Genomic DNA, 22,243 nt, shown 5'->3' on the forward strand with positions numbered 1-22,243 from the left:
CCAGAGAGGCTGTGGGGTCCCTTCCCTGGACACATTCACCCCCCGCCTGGACGCGGCCCTGTGCCCCTGCTCTGGGGGTGCCTGCTCCAGCAGGGGTGGGACGGTGTGAGCTCCAGAGGGCCCTTCCAACCCCTGCCATTCTGAGAGTCTGATTTTTTTTTTTTTTTTTTTAATTCAAATAATTGGTCTCTAAGGCTTTTTGAATGCAGGCAAATTGAAGACAAAGCAGTTAGGCACTATTTAGCTTCTAAGCCTCTTCTGTGTATGGTTGACCTCTGTTAAAGGGTGTTTTCTTTAGTGGCTCAGTCACTGGTGTCGTAGCTAGAGCTAGGACCTAGAGGGGAATAGGGTGGCACAACTTGGAAATTTGTTTCTACCTTAGACCTTGGTGAGCAGGACTGATGACTTCAGTATTTAGATTAATTCTAGTTCAGCTAAACTGTTGTCTGACAACACTGGATTACTCTCTAATTCTTTGTGTACTGACTTTGAAATAAAAGCTTAATAAGCTTCATGACCACAGTGGAAAGAGCTGCCTGTAAAGATGCGACAGTGTTTTTAAGCTATATATGGACTTTGTTCTAGTAATCTGTATTTGGAAAAGATGCTTTCCTTCTAAGAATTGTTTATCTTTTACCCTAGAAATTATTTACATCCTCCTGGATTTTTTTTTCCTTGTAACTGTGCTTTGGAATTCTCCAAAGAAACTTTCTCAGCTTCCACTGTGGTAGAAGAAAGCAACTTCTGCAAAATGAAGCTGCTAGTGCAAGAAGTCAGGAACTGGTAGATGGTAATGAGAAAGGATTGCCTGTCAGTGTGGCAAAAAAAGTGCCATAAAGTCCTGTAGAGGAATATGGGTAAAAAAAGAGACAAGGAGAGGTTCTCTGCTTTTTGTAAATATTGAGGAAGAGCTGACATCTGGCAGGGCTGGCTGGCTTGCTTTGTGACCCTGGGAAAGTCACGTCTTCTCTGATACCGGTTGTAAGTGAAAAGCATATAATTAATCACTGATCAGTAAGTGGCTTGAAAATGAAATAAATCTTCCATGGTAACAGAATATACTGCCCACAGGTGTACAGAAAAAGTCATCTCTGAGATGATTTGAAGCCCTGACACCGTAACAAACATTTAATCTTGTGCTTTTTCATCAGTACTGCTCAATAAACAGTCCAGACTGCCAGCTCAGAAGCAAGTAATGATCTGAAAGCATATAATATTTTTACCATCCTTCCTTCTCTTCAGTTTTGCCCGCTCCACAAGCAGAATGGTTCCTATTTTTCAACCAGACAGCCTCAGAGCCCCCTCTACTGGAGCGCTGTCAGCAGCAGGACAGGCACAGGCTGAGCAGCAGAGTAGGACAGGTACACCACTGCCCTTCTGGGGCTGGGAAAAAGGGAGCTCCGGGCATGCGTTTAAGAAGTTTCACGTGGTTGATGTATTCTGCTGGAGGTGAGGTAAGGTTTGGCCAATATGTATTCTGCCCCACTGTCCTGAAGTTGGATAATGATGTTAGTTTTCCATTGTTTTCAAAGCTGGGAACACAACAAGAAAGCGTTAGCAGAATCGGAGCTGCCTGGAATCGGTGAGATTGCTCTCCTCTCGGATCTGCAGAAGAGAGTGCAAAACACTTTTGTGTATCCTCTGAAGCTTTACAGGCTTTTTCACCGGCGCCCCTTCAATTTTAATTTCTTCTCACTGCTCCTTTCAGCGTCTCTGGCTGTGGAGTCTGAGATGTAGAATAAGGAAGTTTTGGCATGGGACGAGGCTCAGCCTGGAGACTGCTCAGCTCCCCAGGAAGGATGTGTCTACCTAAACAAGAAGGGAAACAGGAAGGAAAGAAGAAATAGTACGTCTGATAGCAAGGAGAAGAGGCTCTTTGAGTCAGACAGGTATGCTTCAGAAAATGGAAATACTACCAAAATAGAAAATAAGATGATGGCATAGTGATTAAGAGACCGGGAAGAGATGCCAGGAGTTAAATCCCAAAGGTCTACTCCAGACTTACTGTGTAACTTTTAACAAGTCACTGGCTCTCTGTGCCGTGCTCTTTAGTTCCTAAAATAGGGATTACACTTCCTTTTCTTGCTTCATGCTTCGTGACGGCGTTCAACAATTAGGCCTCTATAAAGTTCCTTTAAAACAAATGGGCTGACTATAAACATAGTAGCTCCTGGAGAGCCTCGGTGAGTATCTTTACTGATGATTTTACATTCAGTGGCCTCAAACAACCTGCATAGCTTTACCCTGAATTAAGTATGTTTTGTAGTTGCAGTTTACAGGAATGAAGCTTCTTTTCTGGAAAGCTGCAGCTTTGAAAGAATGTGGGCAATCTGGGTGGAAAACCACAGGTTGTACCGTATCAGTTATTGGTAAAACAAATACCTGATTCTTATGCACAAAACTAGTGTAGCGTTAAGGAGACAGTAAAGGTGAAAAAGGAATTACTCTTTTTTTTCCTCAAGTTATACAAAAAAGGGGCACCTCTTTTGGTGGAAACTTTGATTCCAGTGCAGGAGGGGTGCTCCAGCTTGCTAGGGGGTCTACGGTTGTCTGAAAAAAAGGTCTATTGGCACTTGCATATAGTGTTGTGATAAAGTCTAAAATGAGAATAGATCGACAGATAAAAATTGCTGCTTTAGGCATGAGGCTTGCTAGGTGGGTGAAGTAATGAACTGTTAAGGACAAATCATCATATTTTCAATTTGACAAATGGGGAGGAGAAAAGCTTCAGTGAAATCCAGATGTCCTGGGCAGTTAGAGATGGAAGGAACGAGTTTTACCAGGGTGGCTGTCTCCTACCGTGTGCCGGGAACTCCTGGCTCGCTGTCACAAGCCGTGTCTAGCTAGTCTAGTATCCTTTGGATTTAAGTAAACCAACTTTCTACACAAAGGACATGCAATAGGTCTCGTTTAACAGAACTTCAGCTGAGAATTTTATGTGCAAACATGTAAGAACTGGAAGACAGACAAAAATACCAAAGGGTAAGGTGACGATGGAGTGTTTCGACATCAGGGCCAGTGCAGTGGGGAATTAATACTGAATTTCTCCAGTTCTGGTCCCAAGAGTAATCTCACTAAAGCCTTTTTATAATGACCTTGGCACAAAAAGCAAGCTTATGTAATTAAATTTGGTGATGAACAGAAGTGGGAGGCTTCAATAATACAAGGGAACTAGAATATCTTAGAGAATTTGAAGAGTGAGAAATAGAGATGAGATGAAATGCAGCAGCAGAAAGTACAAGGCTGTGAATTTGGGGGTGAGGAGAAGTTTGTGAAGCATGTGAAGAGTTCATAACTCTTGGAAATTAGTGAGGAAAGGAAGCTGAATTTACTAGTTGATGAAGGGTAGCGATGAGCCACCATGAAGCTGTGAAAAAGCACATATAAACGCTGGTCCAAGAGCAATAATGACGCTGTCAAACACGAGAGAGGAATTCACACTGGAACAGGGCAAAAAGACTACCAGGAAGATAGCACAAATACAAAGCTTGTATTTCGAAGGGAGAGAGAGTAGCTTACTTGTCCATTACAGTGAAGCCTGAAAGGAGATGTGATTATCTTCTTGATGTATTTAGAGAGAAAATACCAGGAAAGAGGAAAGGATTATTTAAGTAAAAGGATAATCTTGACATGAAAACAAATGGTGATAAGCTGGGCATGAAAATGGGATCGAATAGACAAGAAAGCTAGAAGCACTTCCCTAGCATTGGAGCCATAAGACAGGGGGGACTGAAAAAAAGAGAAGCCTAAACACTAACAGCATCAGCCTAGTTTTAGGATGGGAGCTTCAAGGTGGTATCTGTGGTAGTCATCTAGCTCAACCTCCTGCTCAAAGCAGGCCAGCTGCAAAGTTAGGTTATTGGCTTTGTCCACAGCCTCTTGCTCTAGAGAGGCCGGATCTGTTGATCTACGCATTGCTTTACAGATTTGCCTGTCTACCTGGTATGACATGGTGAGATTTTTTTTTTAAACTGTCTAGAGGATAATAAAAAAAAAATTGATATCACAGATATTGTCGTCATGCTTTGGCAAAGTCCTAAATTCCTTCTGGTTTGAGAGAGATAGATTCCTGCACTTGTCCACCCTTTTGAGTAATTGCCCTCTCCAATCTAGTTTTCTTCTTTGTGTGGCTTATCCACTTGATACAACCTCTTTGACATGGCTGCTCTGTTGCTTGCGAGCAAAACCACTTAAAAAACAATACACTTGCTGCTAGATGTTTGCCAGATTGAAAAGCAGCTGCTAAAACATCTGCTTGAGGTGGGTTTCCCAGCAGCAGGGTGGCCATTGCCACACCAGGGAAGGAGGGCGGTACTTCTTTTTAAAAGAAAAAACAAACCCCTCTGCTGTCCCTTTTGTGGAAAAGACACTATAAAAATATCATTCCGCAGGTGGAATGGAAGCAGAAGCTGGGAAAGAGCAGCTGAAGCCTGGACATTACTTTAAAAGGTATGATTTGATTTCAACTCAGTTTATTAACTTTGAGTAGAATTCCTGGGTTAGACTGGATGATCATAGCAGTCCTTCTTTGCCCTAAAAATCTATGAAAACCCATTTGTGGTATGTTGGTTTTGTTTTGGGGCTTTTCCCCTCAAAGTTGTTTGCATTTAGGGTCACCAGTGAGCTTTTCAGCAAGACTGTATTCTGCTTACGGTCTGCGTGTTCAGGTTGGTTTGACAAACGGAAATGCTAAAGCTGAAAAAAAATTGTCATCGTGTCTTATATCAAGTGAGTGAACGTCAGCAGTTCCACTTCTAACAATAAGAACACTTTCTCATTAAGATACACTCCTAAATGAAAGGGGAGGAAACGCTGAACTTTAAATACACTAGGCTGGAGTTCCCTCCTGCAGGTTGGATCCAGAAATTTACTTTCATGCTGAGTAACTTTAAAAGATACAGTATGTGATGGCAGCGCTTGGAAACATCGTGATTGTGGAGAAAATGAAATAGTGGTTTTGAAGGCTTAAAAAGCAGAAGAGCTGTTTATCCTGGTACTTTGACGTCGGTCACTTATTGCAATCTGGGAGGGACTTGTGACGACCTGGGGTGGTAACAGCACCTTTTATTAGAACAGCTACTAGAAGATAATGTCTCTTGCCACAGGTGGCCTGGGTGATGCTCGGGGTAATTGCCTCACATTCTTCTTTTGAAACCAAAAGCATTCCAATTTCTTCAGTTTCTTTTGGGCTTTTTAACACTCTTGAACGCGTCTTGGGTTGTGGTTTTTTTTCCCCTCTTAAAAAGGTGCTTTTAAAGCAACAATGAAGCCCACTGCCGAGCTGTGCTTATGCGGAGAGCAAGCCAGCAGGGTGGATGTGCGCAGACAGGACACTGTCATGTCGACCCAGAATAGTGGCTAAGGGGACAGCTGGATTTGGAGCCCGCGGGAGGCGGGTGCTAGGGTCCGGGAGCGGAGGGTCGCGGCGGTGGGAGAGGGCCTGGGGCGGGGCGAGGCCGGCTCCGGGCCGCCCGCAGGAGGGGACGTGCTTGGCGCAGCCCCGCGCGGGCTCTAGGACCCAGCCGATGGGGCGGGGCCGCCCGTCACTCTGATTGTCAGCGCGCTGTGGGCTGGGCCTGAGCTGCCCCCGCCTGGTGGCGGAAGAAGGGGCGGGGTTAACCCGCGAGCGCAACGGGCCCCCGTGATTGGCAGCGGCGGGCGGGGCGGGGAGCGGCTGTTCGCACAGCGATTGGCGAGCGGCGCCGTCGGGTGGGTGGTTCGGCGGCGCGGATTGGCGGGCGGCGGCGGGTCGGCCCCTGTGATTGGCAGGCGGCGGCGGCGGCGGGTGCGCGGCGGCCGCCGAGCGGTTTGTTTTGCTCGCGGCCCGGGCGCCCTGTGGCGGCGGCGGGGAGCGACCGGGAGCGCCCGTGCCCCCTCCCACCCCCGCCGCCGCGGCGGGGCCCGGAGCGGCGGCCGCCGGAAGGAGGCGGCGGCGGCGCGGGCCGGGGAATGTGGCGGCGGCGGCTGTGAGCCCTCCCCCTCGGCCCGGCCGCCATGGAGCCCCGGCGGTGACAGCCCCGTACCTCAGCGCGCCGCCGCCCGCCGGGCGCGGGTCCGACGCCCGCCGAGATGGGTGAGAGCCGCAGCGGGGGCCGGACGGGCGGGGGCGCCTCGCTGCCGCGGCGGGGCCCGGGGCCGCCTCACGGGCCTGCGGCGGAGGGGGCGGGCCGCGGCGGGGAGGGGGCGGCGGGGGGGGGGCCGGGGCGCTGGGGGCCGCGGGCGGACGGAGCTGGAGTGCGAGCGGCTGCGGGGCCGGACCCCGCCGGGCTGGGAGGCGGGGGGCGGCCTTGGCGGTGCGGCCGCCGCCGCCGCCCCTCGGGCCGGCCCGGTCCGCGGCCGCCGGGGCGGGGGGTCCCGCTGCGGCCGGGGCTGCACCCCCCGGGGCGGCGACAGCCGGCGGTAGCCGGGCCGTGGCAGCGCTGGGAAGCCGCCTGCCGTGCACAAGCAGTGCGTTTGCGAGGGATTCCTTCTAATTAGTTCAAAAAAAAAAAAAGAAAAGCTCAAAACGTTTAGTGCCGGAAAGCGCGGCGAGCGCCGGCCTCCCGGTAACGCCGCCCGCCCGAGCCGCAGGCGGGCACGCACCAGCCTTCAGGCTTTTACTAAAATTGGCCAGACAGAGTGACTGAGGATCACTAGGTCAGGCTTGGGAGCCGAGGGAGTTTTTGCAGCCTGTAAGACTCAGGTTGCTGCTCTTTGAGACAGATTTATATGCTTAAAACCGAATTAGGAAAATTTGTGCTGTGGTATTAATTGCAGCTTGGGAGCCTATCAAAATAGCTTATTTCTCTCTATGAAGCTTCCACTGAATTCTCATTCGCTATAATTAACCCAGACAGTTACGCATAAAAACAAGCAAAGGAGCTCTTTCAAGGGTCAGATGTTGCTATCGCAAGTTGCTGCGGCTGAATCTGAATGGTTAATTCCTTTGGACTGTACGTCCTGTACAAATAACTGCTTGTGGGTTTGGGGTGGGGTTTTTTTGGTGTTACCTAGTTCTCTTTTCAGTTGAAAGAGAGGATCTCATATACTAGAATTAAAAATATAATTTCTCTAAACCAGAACTTACTCATTTGCATATTGGCAAGGGAATTACTACTGTTGTCGTAAGTGCGGAATTGCATTGCTCTGTGGGCTACCGCTTTAATGGTTCTTCCCTCCAAGCAAGTGTAGTTTTCTAAGACTGTCCTTTAGTCTGTATACCTAATTAGTTCTTATTTATATTGTAAATTCATGAAGCATTGCAAATGTTGCTCAAAGCAAAAGTAAAGTGACTTCATTTCCTTTGTACTCTGCTTTGCTTTTGTAAGTACAACAAATATGTGCAGATCCATCAGTAGACTTCTCTCTTGGAAAGAGAGGCGTAGTATTAGCCGGCCTGTATCTTCTCCGAAGGAACCAGCCAGATGGTACATAAGCTTAAAATAGTTGAGAAGGAAGATGTTGGATTTCCACAGAAGTGTTTTCCAAAGGCAGTTGGATGCCTGGTTGTAAACATGTGAGTGCAGAATGAAAAAGTGCAGCTTCATGGCCTGCTCCACCACGGTGTCCTCCGCTTGTGCTGCAGTAATCAGGGTACAGCCGCCAGCAGATCACTCCTGATAGGAAAGGTCTTACCTAAATTCATTAGGCAGTTGTGATCAAATCATCTAAAGGATAATGGATGACAAGCAATATCACACCCTGCTTTTCTTCCGTCTTGTTTTTAATAAACCAGCCTCCAAGACACGTGGGGCGGTTGGCAGTAGGAGCTTGGTATCGCCATTTGTCATAGCTCCATCGGGACAGCTGGAGCTTGGTGAGGATGATTCTCTGGCCCTTACCGAAGGGGATACGACTAGGGTTTATTTCCCTACAGAGGGCTCCTCGGCAGCATTTAAAATACAGATACTTGCTTCTAATGCAGAGAAATGTGTAGGTATCTGGGGAACAGAAGGGAGAGCGGTGTCTGGGCTGGATGGTGTGTGGCAGGCCTAGACGAAATGCTCGCTGCAGGCCCAGCTGCACTTGAGTCTTTCCCTCGATCTGCTCTTTTTTCCTGCCTGTGTCACTTCCTTCCCTTGGCTCACATGCGCACCCATAGCCGAGCTCAGCCGAACTCGGAGCTCCTGGCTTCGGCGGCAGTGACACCCCCGGTGCGCTGTGGGGGAGGGGAGCAGGGCTCAGCCTACAGGTTAGGACCAGCTTAAATCCCAAACTTTGATTTTTTTAATTTTCTTTTTAATTTGTGGGAGAGATGAGGTACCCCAAATATATACCACACGGATCAGGTTTGTAGAGAAGCTCTGATTTTTCTTTTAAGTCTGCAAACCAGGTCACTTGCGATTTCCTAAAAATTGCACAGAACAGCATTTTCTTACCGCTAAGCCTATCTACAGTGAAGGCCTCAAAGTTAAACTTTTTCAAAAACTTTTTTCAGAGCTTTAACATAGACTCAGTTTGTCTTCCTACCTTGTGAAATCTACTCATTGCTCCTGGATCTGCTGATCGCTGGCACAAGCGATCAGCTTTGCTGTTGTGGTGGTGGATAGCACGCACACACTTATTTGTTCACTCTTTTCTTTTTTAAGCAAATGTGGCATTGTATCTTCTCTTATCATGCTGTATAAAAGAGTGTCCTGGTTTATAGGGGTTTACAGACTTCCTGTTTTTACCAACGTGCAGATAGTTTTACTCGGAACTTCATGATTTTTTTTCAAAACCGTTTCCATTTCTGCCACAGCAAATACACCGACTTGCTCCGACCTGTGTAATAAACCACCTAGTAGCTGAAATAAATGCTTTATGCAGAGGAATAGCTTTCTCTGTGAGTAGCAGTTCCCTGTTATCGATGTTATAAAAATCCTTGAGTGTAGTTTTTAAAACATGAAAAGCATTTCCTGGACAACATCTTTCCCGCACAAAGCAGAACTGTGTTTCCCAGACCTACTGGAGACCTAGCAAAACAGGGTCTCTCAGTACGCTTCAAAAATTGCCTACTTTTCATTTGTAATAACTTTTGCATTGTGTGATTAATGTGATGCTGCTGCTGCACATGCTTCTTTAAAGTCAGTCTATGGAAATCCTCTATTTTGAGGGAAATAAAGAAGTATTCATGCTTCTCGACATCAAATCCATCACAGTGCTATCCGAAACGGAAACATTTTCTTCCATACGTGAGTTCAGGTCAATATTTGGCATTCATTTTGTGTTTTAAAAAGATAAATGCTCCTTCGTTTCTTCCCTCACCAACATAGGGGTGAATTATGGAATGTTTTAGTACTAGGGAGCCAACAGCTTAGTGTAAGACTACTAAAAATGTATAATGTGTAAGATTCAAATTCACCTGAAGTTGTTCCATCAGCCCTTGATACTACATGAAGTGTCCTTTTTGGATGGATGCAAGAAAGATTTCAGCATTCGCACTTGTCTACAGAGGAAACTTGAGTTTGCAGGGAGTGAGATACAGACCTCACAGTGTGCTGGCTGGGGTTTAGGTGCTTCCCAGATGCTGCCCTTAAGAGTTTAAGTCTTAGCATATCATAAATTCACAAGTTGCCTTAGCTAACAAATAAATTCCCTATGTAGATGAGATCTCTTTATGAAGAGACACAGAATTGGTTAGACGCGCGTCCTCTGTGCCCACTTCCTCACACAAATGAGACGCTCTAAACCAGCAGCCTGGGCTTTGGGATCGAGCACCTGTAGCCTGTGATTACATGGTAACTGTGGATTCATGTTTAAGTGATGTGCCACACTGTTTAGACGTGAATTCTAATTCACAGACATATTCTTTGATTGACTTGATTTCTTGTCATGAGTGCTTAGTTATAAACTGCTTTCATAGCTGTTTTGCTTCTTGCCCAAAGGAGCTCTGCCAAGACAAGCTCTTCTTCATCCTCCTGGTATCTGGCCAAACCCAGACTGCACTGTAGTGGAAAACTTGTATCCCAGCTCTGCGCAGCGTGTTTTGGGTGGTAGGCACTCCGGGGATATGCCAGTCCGTAATTTGTAATATTTTGTTGTGCAAAGTTATAGTCTTTGTCTGCTGGGGACTCAAAGGCTGTGCTTGCTATCAAACAAGATTAAAGAATAAGAGTAAATGGGAGACGCTCCAGTAAGGTAAAAGGTTAAACTTTCAAATGTAAAGTTGGAAACAATTGGAAGAAAAAAAAAAAGTTGTGCTGTTACCTACCTGGAACTTTAACTTCATTCACAACTTTTTCACGTTTTCCTCCCACAAGGGGTTACTTAGTGCTGAGAGAGATCCTAGCAGTTATTTCCTTTGGCTGATGTGCTTTTCAAAAAGCAACCTCTTGCTTTGGTTGTGTTACTTACACCCCTCGCTTCTTTTGCATGCAGTTGGAATGTCGAGTACTCTCCCTTCTCCTCTACCACAATGCAGTTTTTGTCCCATTTGGCTTGTCTTGGACAGCAGAGATTTGGTGGGTTTTGATTTTGGTTTAAATAACTTTATTTTCTCTGCTCTGCTTTCTCTTTTTAAGAGTTTTACTCTAATTAAGACCTTCTGCTAATGCATGAGGGATTTTCCTCCATTCCACTCTACAGTCTGGTCTAGGCTTGATGTTTCTGTTTTTCTGGTAGTCCATACTGAAGTCCATAGTGGAAGTACCTCTGCTCTAGTTTTTAGGACTCTCAGAAAATTAAAGCAGACCTTCTGGGCAGAAACTATTGGTCGTACTAAAGATAATGTTAGCATGACTTCTGTTCTGACTGGGACTTTTTTTTAGATGTTACCCCCTTTTTGCTTCTAAATTTTGGTAGCATTCACTCCCTGCATGCTTTAGCTGTATGTGTCCCACATCTGTCGTCTTTAAGCATTGCGAAAATCTAGTTTGTTGTTCAGATGTTGATTAATTATGAACCCAGTCTTCTGCATAAGACATAAGCTAGCTTCTTCGAGAGACGCTCATGAACAAATGCATAACATGAAATTGAAGAAACAAATAGTCCCAATGAGTCCCTTTTACAGAGAAATACAGATGCACGACAGTCTGTCATTTAATGTACAGCAGCTGTTCCCAGGACAATACTTCCAAACTTAAGCCATTACCCATTCAAACCAGTGCCATGAATTGAGAATGAGTGTGTAGCCATGCTGGATTTTTAAAATCAAGTTTCAGTTATACACAGATATGGAATCGTGTAGGTTGGAAAAGACCTTTAAGACTGAGTGCAACCATAAACCTGACACTGCCAATGCACTACTAAACCATGTCCCTAAGCACCACATCCAAATGTGTTTTAAATACCAGGGATGGTGACTCCACCACCTCTCTGGGCAGCCTGTGCCAGGGCCTGACCGCTCTGGCAGGGAAGGCATTTTCCCTCATCTCCAACCTAAACCTCCCCTGACGCAGCCTGAGGCCGTTGCCTCTCGTCCTGTCACTGGTGACTTGGGAGCAGAGACCGACCCCCCTCACTCCAGCCCCTCTCAGGCAGCTGCAGAGAGCGAGAAGGGCTCCCCTCAGCCCCCCCTTCTCCAGGCTAAACCCCCCCAGCCCCCTCAGCCGCCCCCCAGCACACTTGTGCTCCAGACCCTGCCCCAGCCCCGCTGCCCTTCTCTGGACACGCTCCAGCCCCTCAAGGCCCTTCTTGTCCCGAGGGGCCCAAACCTGAGCCCAGCATTCGAGGTGGGGCCTCCCCAGGGCCGAGCACAGGGGCCCCATCCCTGCCCGGCTCCTGCTGGCCACACCAGGGCTGACACAAGCCCGGGGGCTGGTGGCCTCCTTGGCCACCTGGGCACTGCTGGCTCATGCCCAGCCGGCTGTCAGCCAGCACCCCCAGGGCCTTCTCTGCCGGGCACTTCCCAGCCCCTCTGCCCCGGGCCTGGGGCGTTGCCTGGGGTTGGTGTGACCCAAGGGCAGGACCCAGCACTTGGCCTTGTTAAACTTCATACAGTTGACCTTGGCCCATCAATCCAGCCTGTCCAGATCCATCTGCAGAGCCCTCCTGCCCTCAAATGCATCAACCCACACACACAACTTGGTGTCACCTGCAAACTGACTGAGGGTGCACTCAATCCCCTCATCCAGACCATTGATAAAGTCATTAAACAGAACCAGCCCCAACACTGAGCCCTGGGGAGCCCCGCTCATGACCAGCCACCAGCTGGATTTAGCTCTGTTCACCACAACCCTCTGGGCTCGGCCATCCAGCCAGTGTTTTACCCAACAAAGAGTACACCTGTCTAAGCCATGAGCCGCCAGCTTTTCAAGGAGGATGCTGTGGTAGACAGTGTCAAAGGCTTTGCTAAAGTCTAGGTAGACAACATCCACAGGCTTTCCCTCATCTACTAAGTGGGTCATCTTGTCATAGAAGATCAGGTTAGTTAAGCAGTTAACTGTTATTTACAAATCAGCTTCAAAAATGCTCATTTCATTTCAAACATGCCGAAGTGACATGTTTGTGGACTTTGGGAAGAAAGGAGGAATCTAGCATATCAAGCACTGCACACCTGATATGCTGTTGTATGAGTAGGGTTGTGATAACCTCATCTGTGCAGGTCCAGTTGTCAAAAGCTTTACAGCCAAAACTGGTGGTCAAGTCCAACCAGACTCTTTCGAAAGGGGTTAGAAATGGCCGATTCTTTTTCTGGGCATGTTCAGAGTTGATCTAATCACTGCTTCAAATCTCACGCCTAAATTATGCCTCAATATCAGGAAGGATTTAACTGGATGGATTTTTTGTCAACAAAACAATGCTTTATCCCTAAAAACTCTTGAGTCTTGATAGGTGAAACAACAGCCCAGCAATTCAGTAGGCATGAGCATGCCAGAAGCAGATCCTCTGAACGACAGCATCTGATGCTGCTTTGTTATCTTGGTGGCAGGGCACCTAGGAGCAAAAGCGGCTAGTGCAGTCCCGTTTTGAACCAAATTTCACGTGTCAACTCTTTCTCCCTTTTGCAGTGTCGAGGAATTTAGGATTGTTATGCTTGGAAAAGCCAAGGATTCTTTTCAGTCGCTTTTAGACACCGTACTTTATGCTAGCATCCATTGCAGCCCAGCTACTATATATTTTTCTCCTTTTACATCTTTTTTTTTTCTCTAGACTTCATCCAAAATTCTGCTAAATATCACTTCTCTCTTCAAAACTAACAAGCAATGGAAGAACACTTTAAATTGGTTACATCAGGAATCTTAGCTTCAGAAAGTAATTTTCAGTCAGTAGTATGTATAAGAAAAGTTTCATTGTGTGTTTTTTATTTTCCTGCATTTGCAAGAAGCCTTGAATTGAACCTGCTGCATTATACTCTGCCAGCAGACAGCGTTCTTAACACTGTGAGATTTGAAGCTGTTCAGTGGATCTTGAAGTCTCATAAAATGGTTTGAACTTTGTCACATCAGCTTGTTTTGGGCGAAGAGAGGAATGCGCTGGGGAAATCAGTGCAAGTGGATTCATGTTCAGAGACATTCTAAGATGACTCTTTGTCCAGATTTTCATTTTTCTCTCTGCTGGCCATGGTTTGTTCCGCTAGCAAGCAAGAATTTTAAGTTAACAGGATATAAAATTGGAAAGAACAGATTCATAGCAGGTTTTCCTTGGCAGAAGCACATCAGTTTGCCCTTCCTAAATGACCTGTGATGATCTAGCAAATCTGTCCAAGTTGTACTGTTTGTTGTGAAGCCGTTTTAACAGAGCTAAGGGCTGGGGGTGTTTATTCAGAACCTTACTATTTCCAGATCCTTTTGTGACATTGGACAAGTAACTTAAAATTTATCTGTCTGTTTACTACTTCATGATATTACGTTAAGTTTGGGCTTTTTATGACTAAATGAAATTACAATGTATTTACAAAGATCCTAAAAATGATTGTCTTTCTATGAGCCAGCAGAAAACAAGTGCAAAAGTGTTACGGTCGACACTCACCCAGGCAACTTACTGGTAAAATTCTTGTGCGCTACAGATGAGCAAGAGGCCTTGAAATCCATCATGAAGGACCTGGTAGCACTCCAGATGAGCCGACGCCACAGACTGACTGGATATGACACCATGAAGAGTAAAGATTCTGCTCACTCCAACAAACAGGTAATAGGCTGTGTAGTGAGTACTTGGAATCGTTCCCTGGGGGCAGAAGGGACAGACAGAGCAGGCTGACAGTGGGTCTGCTGCCTGGGTTGTGTCTTGTGCTTCTGACTGCTGAAGCTTCACAGGTGGATCAGCTCCCTGTTCTTGCTCGGGCTGCCAACATGGTCGCTTTTTTATTTACTTACCTTTATGGTCTAGGGAGAGTGCAGTTTTGATAATTTGCAACATCTTAGTATTCTTCCACACGTGCTTCTGGAGGGGTTTGGTCTGTGTAGATTAGCTAAAAAGTTTACCAAGTGGGTGTTTTTTGTTTCACAGTTATATTCCCATTTTTTTAATGACTTTATTATTTTTGAAGAAAAAACACAATGCCAGCAGTCCACCCCTCTTGGGCAGTCCTGCAATAACAAACCAGTGTGCCTCTGCAGTGGAAGAAAAAAAAATTCCGGTAAGAAAACTGGCTTCCTATTCGATACTAGCAATTATCAATTAGGAGCATGTTTTAAAGTTGTGTGCAGTGACCTTTATAGAATTCATTTAAGCAGGTGAGGGAGGCCAGGAAAGCTTTTCTTTACTGACTCTGTCATGACATAGCAGTATGATGTACTTTTCATTGTAATGGAAATAATACTTAAATTCAAAGGGAAGCAGGGAACTGAGAAGCATAATAGTGAAAAGGAAACAAGTATTTCCAACTCCGATGCATAGCAAGGCCACTGCAGTTTAACGCTGCTTAAAGCAGTCTGTTGGATAATGAACAAATGCTGGTCTCACCTTCACGCGATTCAGACTGCATGTGAGTACAGGATGCAGATCTCAATAAAAGGTAGTCAAACTGCAGTTGATCCAAGAACAGTGAAGGGGATTGCCTGGAAGGACTGGCTTTAGTGAAGCTGTAATAAACCTTGCTCCAGTGAAAAAGGAGACAGCTATTTACAGGTGTCTGAATCGAGGCGATGTCCTTACCAGGGAGGATTGTCTGCAGTTACCCAGTCGTATGGCACATGAAGAAGGGAGTGAAACTAACCTTATTTGGGTATGGGGATGTGAAGTCCATTTTCCAAAAGAAATACTTCTCCCAAGGTAGTAAGAGGCAGGGTTAATACTTTAACACATCTCTAGGTTCATTTTACACTGCTAGAGACTTTTTTTTTGTACAGAAAAGTATTGCATTGACTTTCTGGTAGAGAGTATGGAATAATAGCGCTCTGTGCGTCTATGCTGCGTATCATTTGTATAAAATACTTGAATGCAAGGCAACAATTTCAGTCAAGAATTCTTTGTCCATGACTGTCTTAAAAAATTAAATCAAGTTACTTACAGTTAGACTGATGTTACCAGGAGAAGTTGCCTATATCAGTAAAATAACTCTTTTCAGTTATATCCTTATTACAGGCTTAAGCTTTTTGGAGCAGGCTTTAAAGTCGTGTCTGTCTCTTTCTTATGCTTTGTCTGCGCATAATCTACTTGTTCAGCTGGGTTATGGGATTTCCTTGAATGTGCTGGACAAATCCGTAGATGGAGTATTACAAAATCCTTTCCAAATCACTTTGAAACATAAATTCAGAGATGTATTAAATCAAAATCTGTAATCATTATTTATAACACTGCATCACAGAACTGGAACGCTAAAGCACCAAACTTGGATTCGCTTTCTTATTCATCTCTTAGGACAGTTTATGTGAGTTGCTTTAAAAAGTGGTTTATGTAAGTGATAGGTTCACTGCTTTCAAAGGAAACGAAAAGCACTAGATGTTGAACTCCTCTAGGTTCTCTCTGAAATTCAAACACTAAGATCACTTTAAATACCTTTCCTTAGAATGGACACAAATGGCCAGTGTCTGATCCTTTTGGAAAAATCATCGGGAGGCAGACACCAAATTCCCCCCCACACTTCCCTTTCTTACAAATTACAGGTTTGAAAGCATGCAATGCTGTTGAGAAAGATGGTTTAGTTTGCTCCAGTACCAGTAAGTTGAAGAAAGGTTTCCAAAGAGCCCTGAAGATCTTTTAGTGTGGTCTAATTTTAAGTAGTGAGAGCTTTGTCACGTAGCTGTTTCATGACCTAAAACACATCTTGAGGTCAGAATTTTTATCTTAAATGGTACTTTAATTCAATTTAATCCAAACAGTTCTGTTTAGTTCCCTGAGACTGGCCTACTTAGAACAGCGTAGCCTTCCTTCCCTGGAAGTCACTATTATAAAGGGATCCCTCCTCCATCCGTTATGCCTAAGCAGCAGCTGTTCCATCAGTAGTTGGCTGGTGGACATCTTTTATAGTTTATTGTTCCTGTGCTGTTTGTTGCATTTTTCCCTTACTGCACAACTACAATGAGTTCTCTAGAATTTGCTTCATTTTGGTGCCGTCATAGAGAAATTCTTTCTCTTCCCACATCTGAGAAAATGTCTTTGGTAAAGTTACGTGTGAATTACCCACCTGCAGATGATTGTTGCTCTGACTGGGGAGCTCATTTGTCATGATCAGTTCTGTACCTACAGTATTGCTGCAGGAATACTGTGTACTCACAGTGATTGCATGGGTCCCTTTGAACTGCATTCTTGACCACTAGGCCTGCCAGATACTTCCTCTAGCTAAAGAGCATTTCCTGGCCACGTTTTTTTTGAAGTTCCTAGATGTATGATTGCCTATTGTCTAAGGCTTTCACAGATGGTTTAATCTATCCCAATCACATAAATTGTGCAGCAGAAATTATGGAGTCTTATCAGAGCAGATTTTTCCCTTTTATTTTTATCTTTGTGACCTAAATTGGGATTTGAACTTTGACCTCCAGAGTTCAAAGTTCAGCGTGTTGACTCTTCCATGCCCCATAACATCTTCAGAGCTTACAGTGAAATGCACAGGTTGCGTGGCCAGTGCTTTTAACCGTCTGCCAGATACAAATGATGACCCCTTTGCACTTCAAAAGATGACACATAGTTAATTTGTTTGTAAGTTGGTAGTTTGAGTTTCAGGGGCTGCGGTTTTGCAAAAGCAGAGATTTAGTCTGTGTCTTAAGAATAAAGAATGGAATACATTCCCTGTATCTCTCTCTTTGCCATAGAAGAAAACATGCTTGCTTTGAGAATGCACAAAGAAAATTTGCTTCAGTTCAGATGAATGTGCAGTTGGACTCAATTTCAGATTTTTGCCATGCAGTGTTAAGGATGGATTTATTTTTGTTAAAGTATATTTCTGTGTCCTCTGTTTAAGTGACAACTGATAAAAATTACAACGTAGTTTTTAGCCCTTTCCCTCTATTTCTTCATGAGCAATTTCTTCATTCCTCATGGTGCTGTGTTCACATGTCAGCCACTTGTTGTCCACAGTCTGCTTCACTTTCCATGGAGAAAGTCATCAGACTTGTCATCTTCTGGTTAGCCTTTTGAGGAGTTGGTCACAAATTGACCTGCTTTGTGTTTGGGCCTTAAAATCATTATATGATCCATTTGTGTGCTTTTACATATGCCAGGGTTTCATTTTGAACTAACCTTTTGTTCTTTCTGCTGCAGAATGATGTGAGGATAAAGTTCGAACACAACGGGGAGAGACGGTAAGTCTGTCTTCACTACTTCGAGCCTTTGCTCAGTAGAATAATTTAGTCGTTAGTAATTCAGGTGAAATGATTTGTTGCCTTCGCTTTCCTTGTCCCTGAATGAAAAACACACAGTGAAGGCAACAGCAAACAGGTCATACAGAACCTGGTTATTTTTAAAAATCAGTGTGTCATATAATATTTTCCTTTGATTTCATCTCATAGTATCTATTTGTAAGTGAATTGCAGGATTATTCAAAAAGCTGTCCAGCCTGAAAGACATTCAGCCTGATAGTCTCTTATTTCAGATATGTTCCGTTTGTTTCATTTAACTAAAACCAAATGAAACTGATCAAATTAGTGTCATTCTTTTCTAGTTTCTCACTTCCTGATGACCTATCACAATAACTGTCTTGCTGTGACTGAGCAACGGATACAGCAAGGGGACACCTTTTTTTCATTGGTCTAAAAGTTTCCTTGTTATTTCCTCTGATATTTAGATCTGAGACACTTTCTTTTACAAAAACCAGAATTATCTGAATTAGTATTTTTGGTGCTAACAGTATCGTTTCCAATGGATAAAATTGTCTACACAATTCAAAGCAGGTCTCAAAAAGCTCCTTAGCTGCCATCTCTTTGAGGGGAACTCCCGATACTGTTGTGGCTGTTCAGTGGCTGTGTGAACGTACAGAAAGACTCCAGACTTGTTTGCAGCCCTTTTGAGCCTCTTGCTCAGGGAAGAAGGGATCTTGATGCTAGGTTCCAGTTTCCTTTTTCTGAAGAGACAAATTGGATTGTAAGCATGAATTTACGTGCTACTCTTCACAGACATCCTGTGGGAATCCTTTGGGTTCTCCCATCCCAGACAGTACTTTCAACAGGTTGTTGTTCACGGTTTCGTGATAAAATGCAAATTTAATGTTGGTAGTACAACTGTGCAAGTTGTATGTAGTGATCCTAACAGCCTGGGACTAGCAAAAGTTACTGGCTGAGCTGCTTAAGCTCCTCCTCAAGTATCCTCCTTTGTCAAAATAAGGGATTTTTTTTAAAACAGAAAAGCAGAGGCGTTCTTTGTTGATAAAGCAGACGGCACAGGATAATTCATAAGGTCTTCCTCAAAAATTGAACTGTTTCATTCACCAAAGTACTACATGGTGAATTCTGTCACTGAAAAAACCCAACTTTTGGGCCTCAAGGAGAAAATACAAAAGTAATCATAGCTGGGATCTACTGCCACCTTTGTCAGCCAGATCTCTACTGTGTCACAGGCATTGTGGACTACCGCAGAGCCACTGTGTGACATATCACAATTTCTTGTGACACCATGTTAGGACAAGGTAGCTTGGAAGCAAAATCTTGTCACCGCAGTCCTATCATCTTGCATGTCTTCTGCCTGAGTGCATTTAAGATGGCACAGAGCTCAGGGGCGAATAAAGGTTTTTTTCTGAAGTAGCATTAAAATGAAAAGGTTGATTGTATGTTAGTCTAATTATGCAGTTACGCTCGCCTGAATTCCCCATTCCCAAAGTGGTATGCAGTTACAGACAGCAAGCTTGCACCGAGAATGTAAGTGTGTGTGCTTGGTTTCAGAGGAGCTGCCAGATCTAACCACAAATATTTAAGGTGGTCAGGCAGGAATGGGCTCCTTAAACCCTGCAGTCCACGATTTTGTGTTAGAAGAGTGCACGGAGTTTTTAAACTAATAGAATTTGTAGCACCTGAGAACAGCTCTGCTTTTTAATGCATTGAGTATAGAATGGAAGCCTTTATAAGGGACTTCGGCTCAACTGAGAGCTAAATTACATTTGTGTGGTGCCAGAGTACTATAATTTCATGGATGGGTTTCTTAGTAATATGTAGAAAATGTTATTGTGGGCTGCTTTTTAACAAGGACAAGTATTTCTAAATAGCTGAACGTTGCAGGTCTGGTAGCAAGATGAACCCTTCCTGGGAAAGGGGGTAAGGAAGCCAACTAACACTAGAGCTATTTAAAACAAAAGCTGCATATCATGAAAGGATACTGAGTGCTAGCGAAGCAGCCTGGATGGATGTTTTGGAAACTAAGCCTTCCATCCAAAACGCAGGTTCAGCACGAACTCGTGTGAGCTTCCCCAGAGGTGATTCGGGGTTCCACTGAGCTCAGAGAGCTGCCCCTCTGAGCAAGATAGGTCTTGAGTTCCTGTGATCCGTTCACGTCTTCCTATTTCTGCCTGATGGCAAAATCGTGAAGTGGTGCTAATAATCAAGCTTTTTGGGGCAATATTTCAGCTGTGCCAAAGCAGAGTTGTTTCAAGGCGCAGCGATGTGGGTAAGCAGCTATCGAGGTGGTCTAATAGCTTTTGGAATGATGGTGGCTGTCAGCTGTGTCCCAGAGCAGTTTGTTTAACTTGCTGGTAGTGGAGACGCAGTGGGGTCTTGTGGCCCGTGGAAGCAGATGGCGAGAAGTTTGGTGCAGGAGACCGAAGACAGGAGCAAGCAACTACCTGGGCCCTGTGCAGCAGAGATGAAAAGTGAGTTTCTGAGCCGTAGACCTCCTTGGCTTGCTAGACTATAGTTCACATTTGGATCCTCTCATTCTTGACCCAGGATATTTTACTTGCTGGTTCTGAAGAGGGTAAAAATTGTCCTTTTCCATGGCTATCAAGGAGGCAGCTTTCTGAGTACTTGGCATCTTCCTACAGAAGAACATTCCACCAAAATAAACAGTTTTAGATGCTTTGCTGGAACTTCATACTACTATTTTGCCTAAAGCATTAGAGTTCCTATTCCAAGGTAGGCAAAACAGCAAAAAAAACCCAACAACCAAAACTATACTATCATTTTCTGACAAGCATGCATGTGTCGCAGGGTTCCCCTAGGATGGCTGTGCCTGTTGCCTTTTTGGATTTCTTGAGGCCGTTGGTGCATGTGAGTCTAAAACTCCTGCCATTCAACTGGCAAGGAAGCAGCTGGGTGTTCAGTGTGTCACAAGGTCTGGGCTCGGGGAAAGCGATGAGAATAATTTACATCTGTGCATATTTTGTGTGTCAGTCAGTCGGTGAAGATGGCCAGAGATGCATTACATATGAAGAATACTCATGAGGAAGGAAGCATGAGAGTATGAGACTGACCTGTCTTATATGAATATTCCATCTTAGATACCTGTCTTATATGAATATTCTGAGTTATTGCAAGTCAGCTGTGCCACTGCTATTACAGCTGAAGCAGTGTTTAAGTTTTGATCTATTTGGCCTCCATAATTTAAAAAAAAAGAATTGTAACTAAAGCAAGTCATGAGTGACAAACAGTTGCAGAGCTACAGTCAGATTTGACTTCAACTCTTGAGAAAAAAGCCCCTGCTGTGTTGCACAGGATTTGAAGGATAACTGCAGAGATGGTGTAGTGAGTCTGTGATTCAGATGTTTGGAGATGTTTGAGTTGAGCATGCAGAGGGCTATCGTGGAGCTAACGTCACAGACCACCTTTGGGAAAGAGGGTTCTCAGGTTCCTTTGTGTCCTCCTGCTGACGCCTCCCCTCAAGAGTTCAGGACCAACTTTGCTGTGGGAACGGTTGTTGAAACCTTTCAACTGGAACACATTTCTGAAATTTTTAGGGAGCGAGTTTAGAGTTCAGGTACTGGAGTACTTAAACCAAATACTTTTTTGTTCTTTGGGCTTTCTGCAGCTTTTAATTCAGCTCTCGCTGAATGCATGTATTTGTGTTTTGTGCCTGAGGCAGTATTCTTTAGGCCAAAGTGCATAGGAGATTTGTATCCTGTTATGTGAAAGACATTTATTCAGTAAAGAATAGTTTTCTATCCAGGGACAAAGGCATTCGATTCGAAATCTTCAGTTGAATATTGCATTTTGACAAACCATTTGGAAATAGGCCAGAGATCAAGAATTCCTTGCTAAAGTAATTAATATCAGTTCAGACTAGGAAGGTTCATTACGTGCTTGAGGATGAAAGAAGAACATTCAAATGCGTTTCTAACCGTTCAGCCATCTAATTTGATTGCATTGTCAAGTATGTCTCTGAATTCAATCAGTGATTGTTTTTCATTCCAGAATTATCCCATTTGTCCGTCCCGTGCGCTATGAAGACGTGCAACAGAAAGTGAAAACAGCCTTTGGCCAGCCACTGGACCTCCACTACATGAACAATGAGGTACAGAGCATTGTTGTCAGCTCTCAGAACATGTAACACTCTGGGTGACACCTCCTTTTCCCATCCCAAATTCTGTACCTTTAAATTTAATTTTCAGTCCTTCCCTCTGATATGAACCATAGTTGAATCACTGCTCGAGAGGAAAGCATGCTGATACCGACAAAGCATCACACTGATGTGTGTATTGTGCGAACATCAGCATCTTGCTTCCTTGTACTGGTATAGTTTGGGAGTCTCTCGGGGAAGTGAAAAAAAAAGGTATTTGTAGTATTTTGACTGTTGAAAGCAACTATTGCGGGCCAATATATATACAGTCTGAGGACTGCGGGCAGTCCCAGAGTCATTTCTTCAGCTGCCTGGTAGTAGAGTTGGTGTTGTTTGTGTTGTTGGAGTGCTGACCAGCAGCCATGCAGCCCTTTGTAACACATGTACCTCCGGCTGGCTGCGATGCTGGCTGCTTATCGCCCAGCTCTTAGGCGAAAAAGGGCAGTTAGAGAATGGGGGAGGCTCTCTAGTGTGAGGTGCTGTAGGGGGG

The 22,243-nt window shown here is 44.7% G+C and overlaps 1 protein-coding gene across 2 annotated transcripts in view; it reads left to right on the forward strand.

Annotated features, from left to right (window-relative positions):
- The first annotated feature begins 5,934 nt into the window (after positions 1-5,934).
- The window catches only part of MAP3K3 (mitogen-activated protein kinase kinase kinase 3), a 39,080-nt gene continuing 22,771 nt past the window's right edge, over positions 5,935-22,243 (forward strand). For both annotated transcript variants that reach the window (XM_075117127.1, XM_075117128.1), the window contains exons 1-5: positions 5,935-6,073; positions 13,907-14,028; positions 14,387-14,476; positions 17,539-17,579; positions 21,609-21,708. In XM_075117127.1, coding sequence (XP_074973228.1) covers positions 6,070-6,073; positions 13,907-14,028; positions 14,387-14,476; positions 17,539-17,579; positions 21,609-21,708 — 357 coding nt within the window. In that variant the 5' untranslated portion in view covers positions 5,935-6,069. The remainder of the gene's footprint in view (positions 6,074-13,906; positions 14,029-14,386; positions 14,477-17,538; positions 17,580-21,608; positions 21,709-22,243) is intronic.

The sequence above is a fragment of the Phalacrocorax aristotelis genome, chromosome 23 (genome assembly GCF_949628215.1).
Source record: "Phalacrocorax aristotelis chromosome 23, bGulAri2.1, whole genome shotgun sequence".
NCBI classification, from domain to species: Eukaryota; Metazoa; Chordata; class Aves; order Suliformes; family Phalacrocoracidae; genus Phalacrocorax; species Phalacrocorax aristotelis.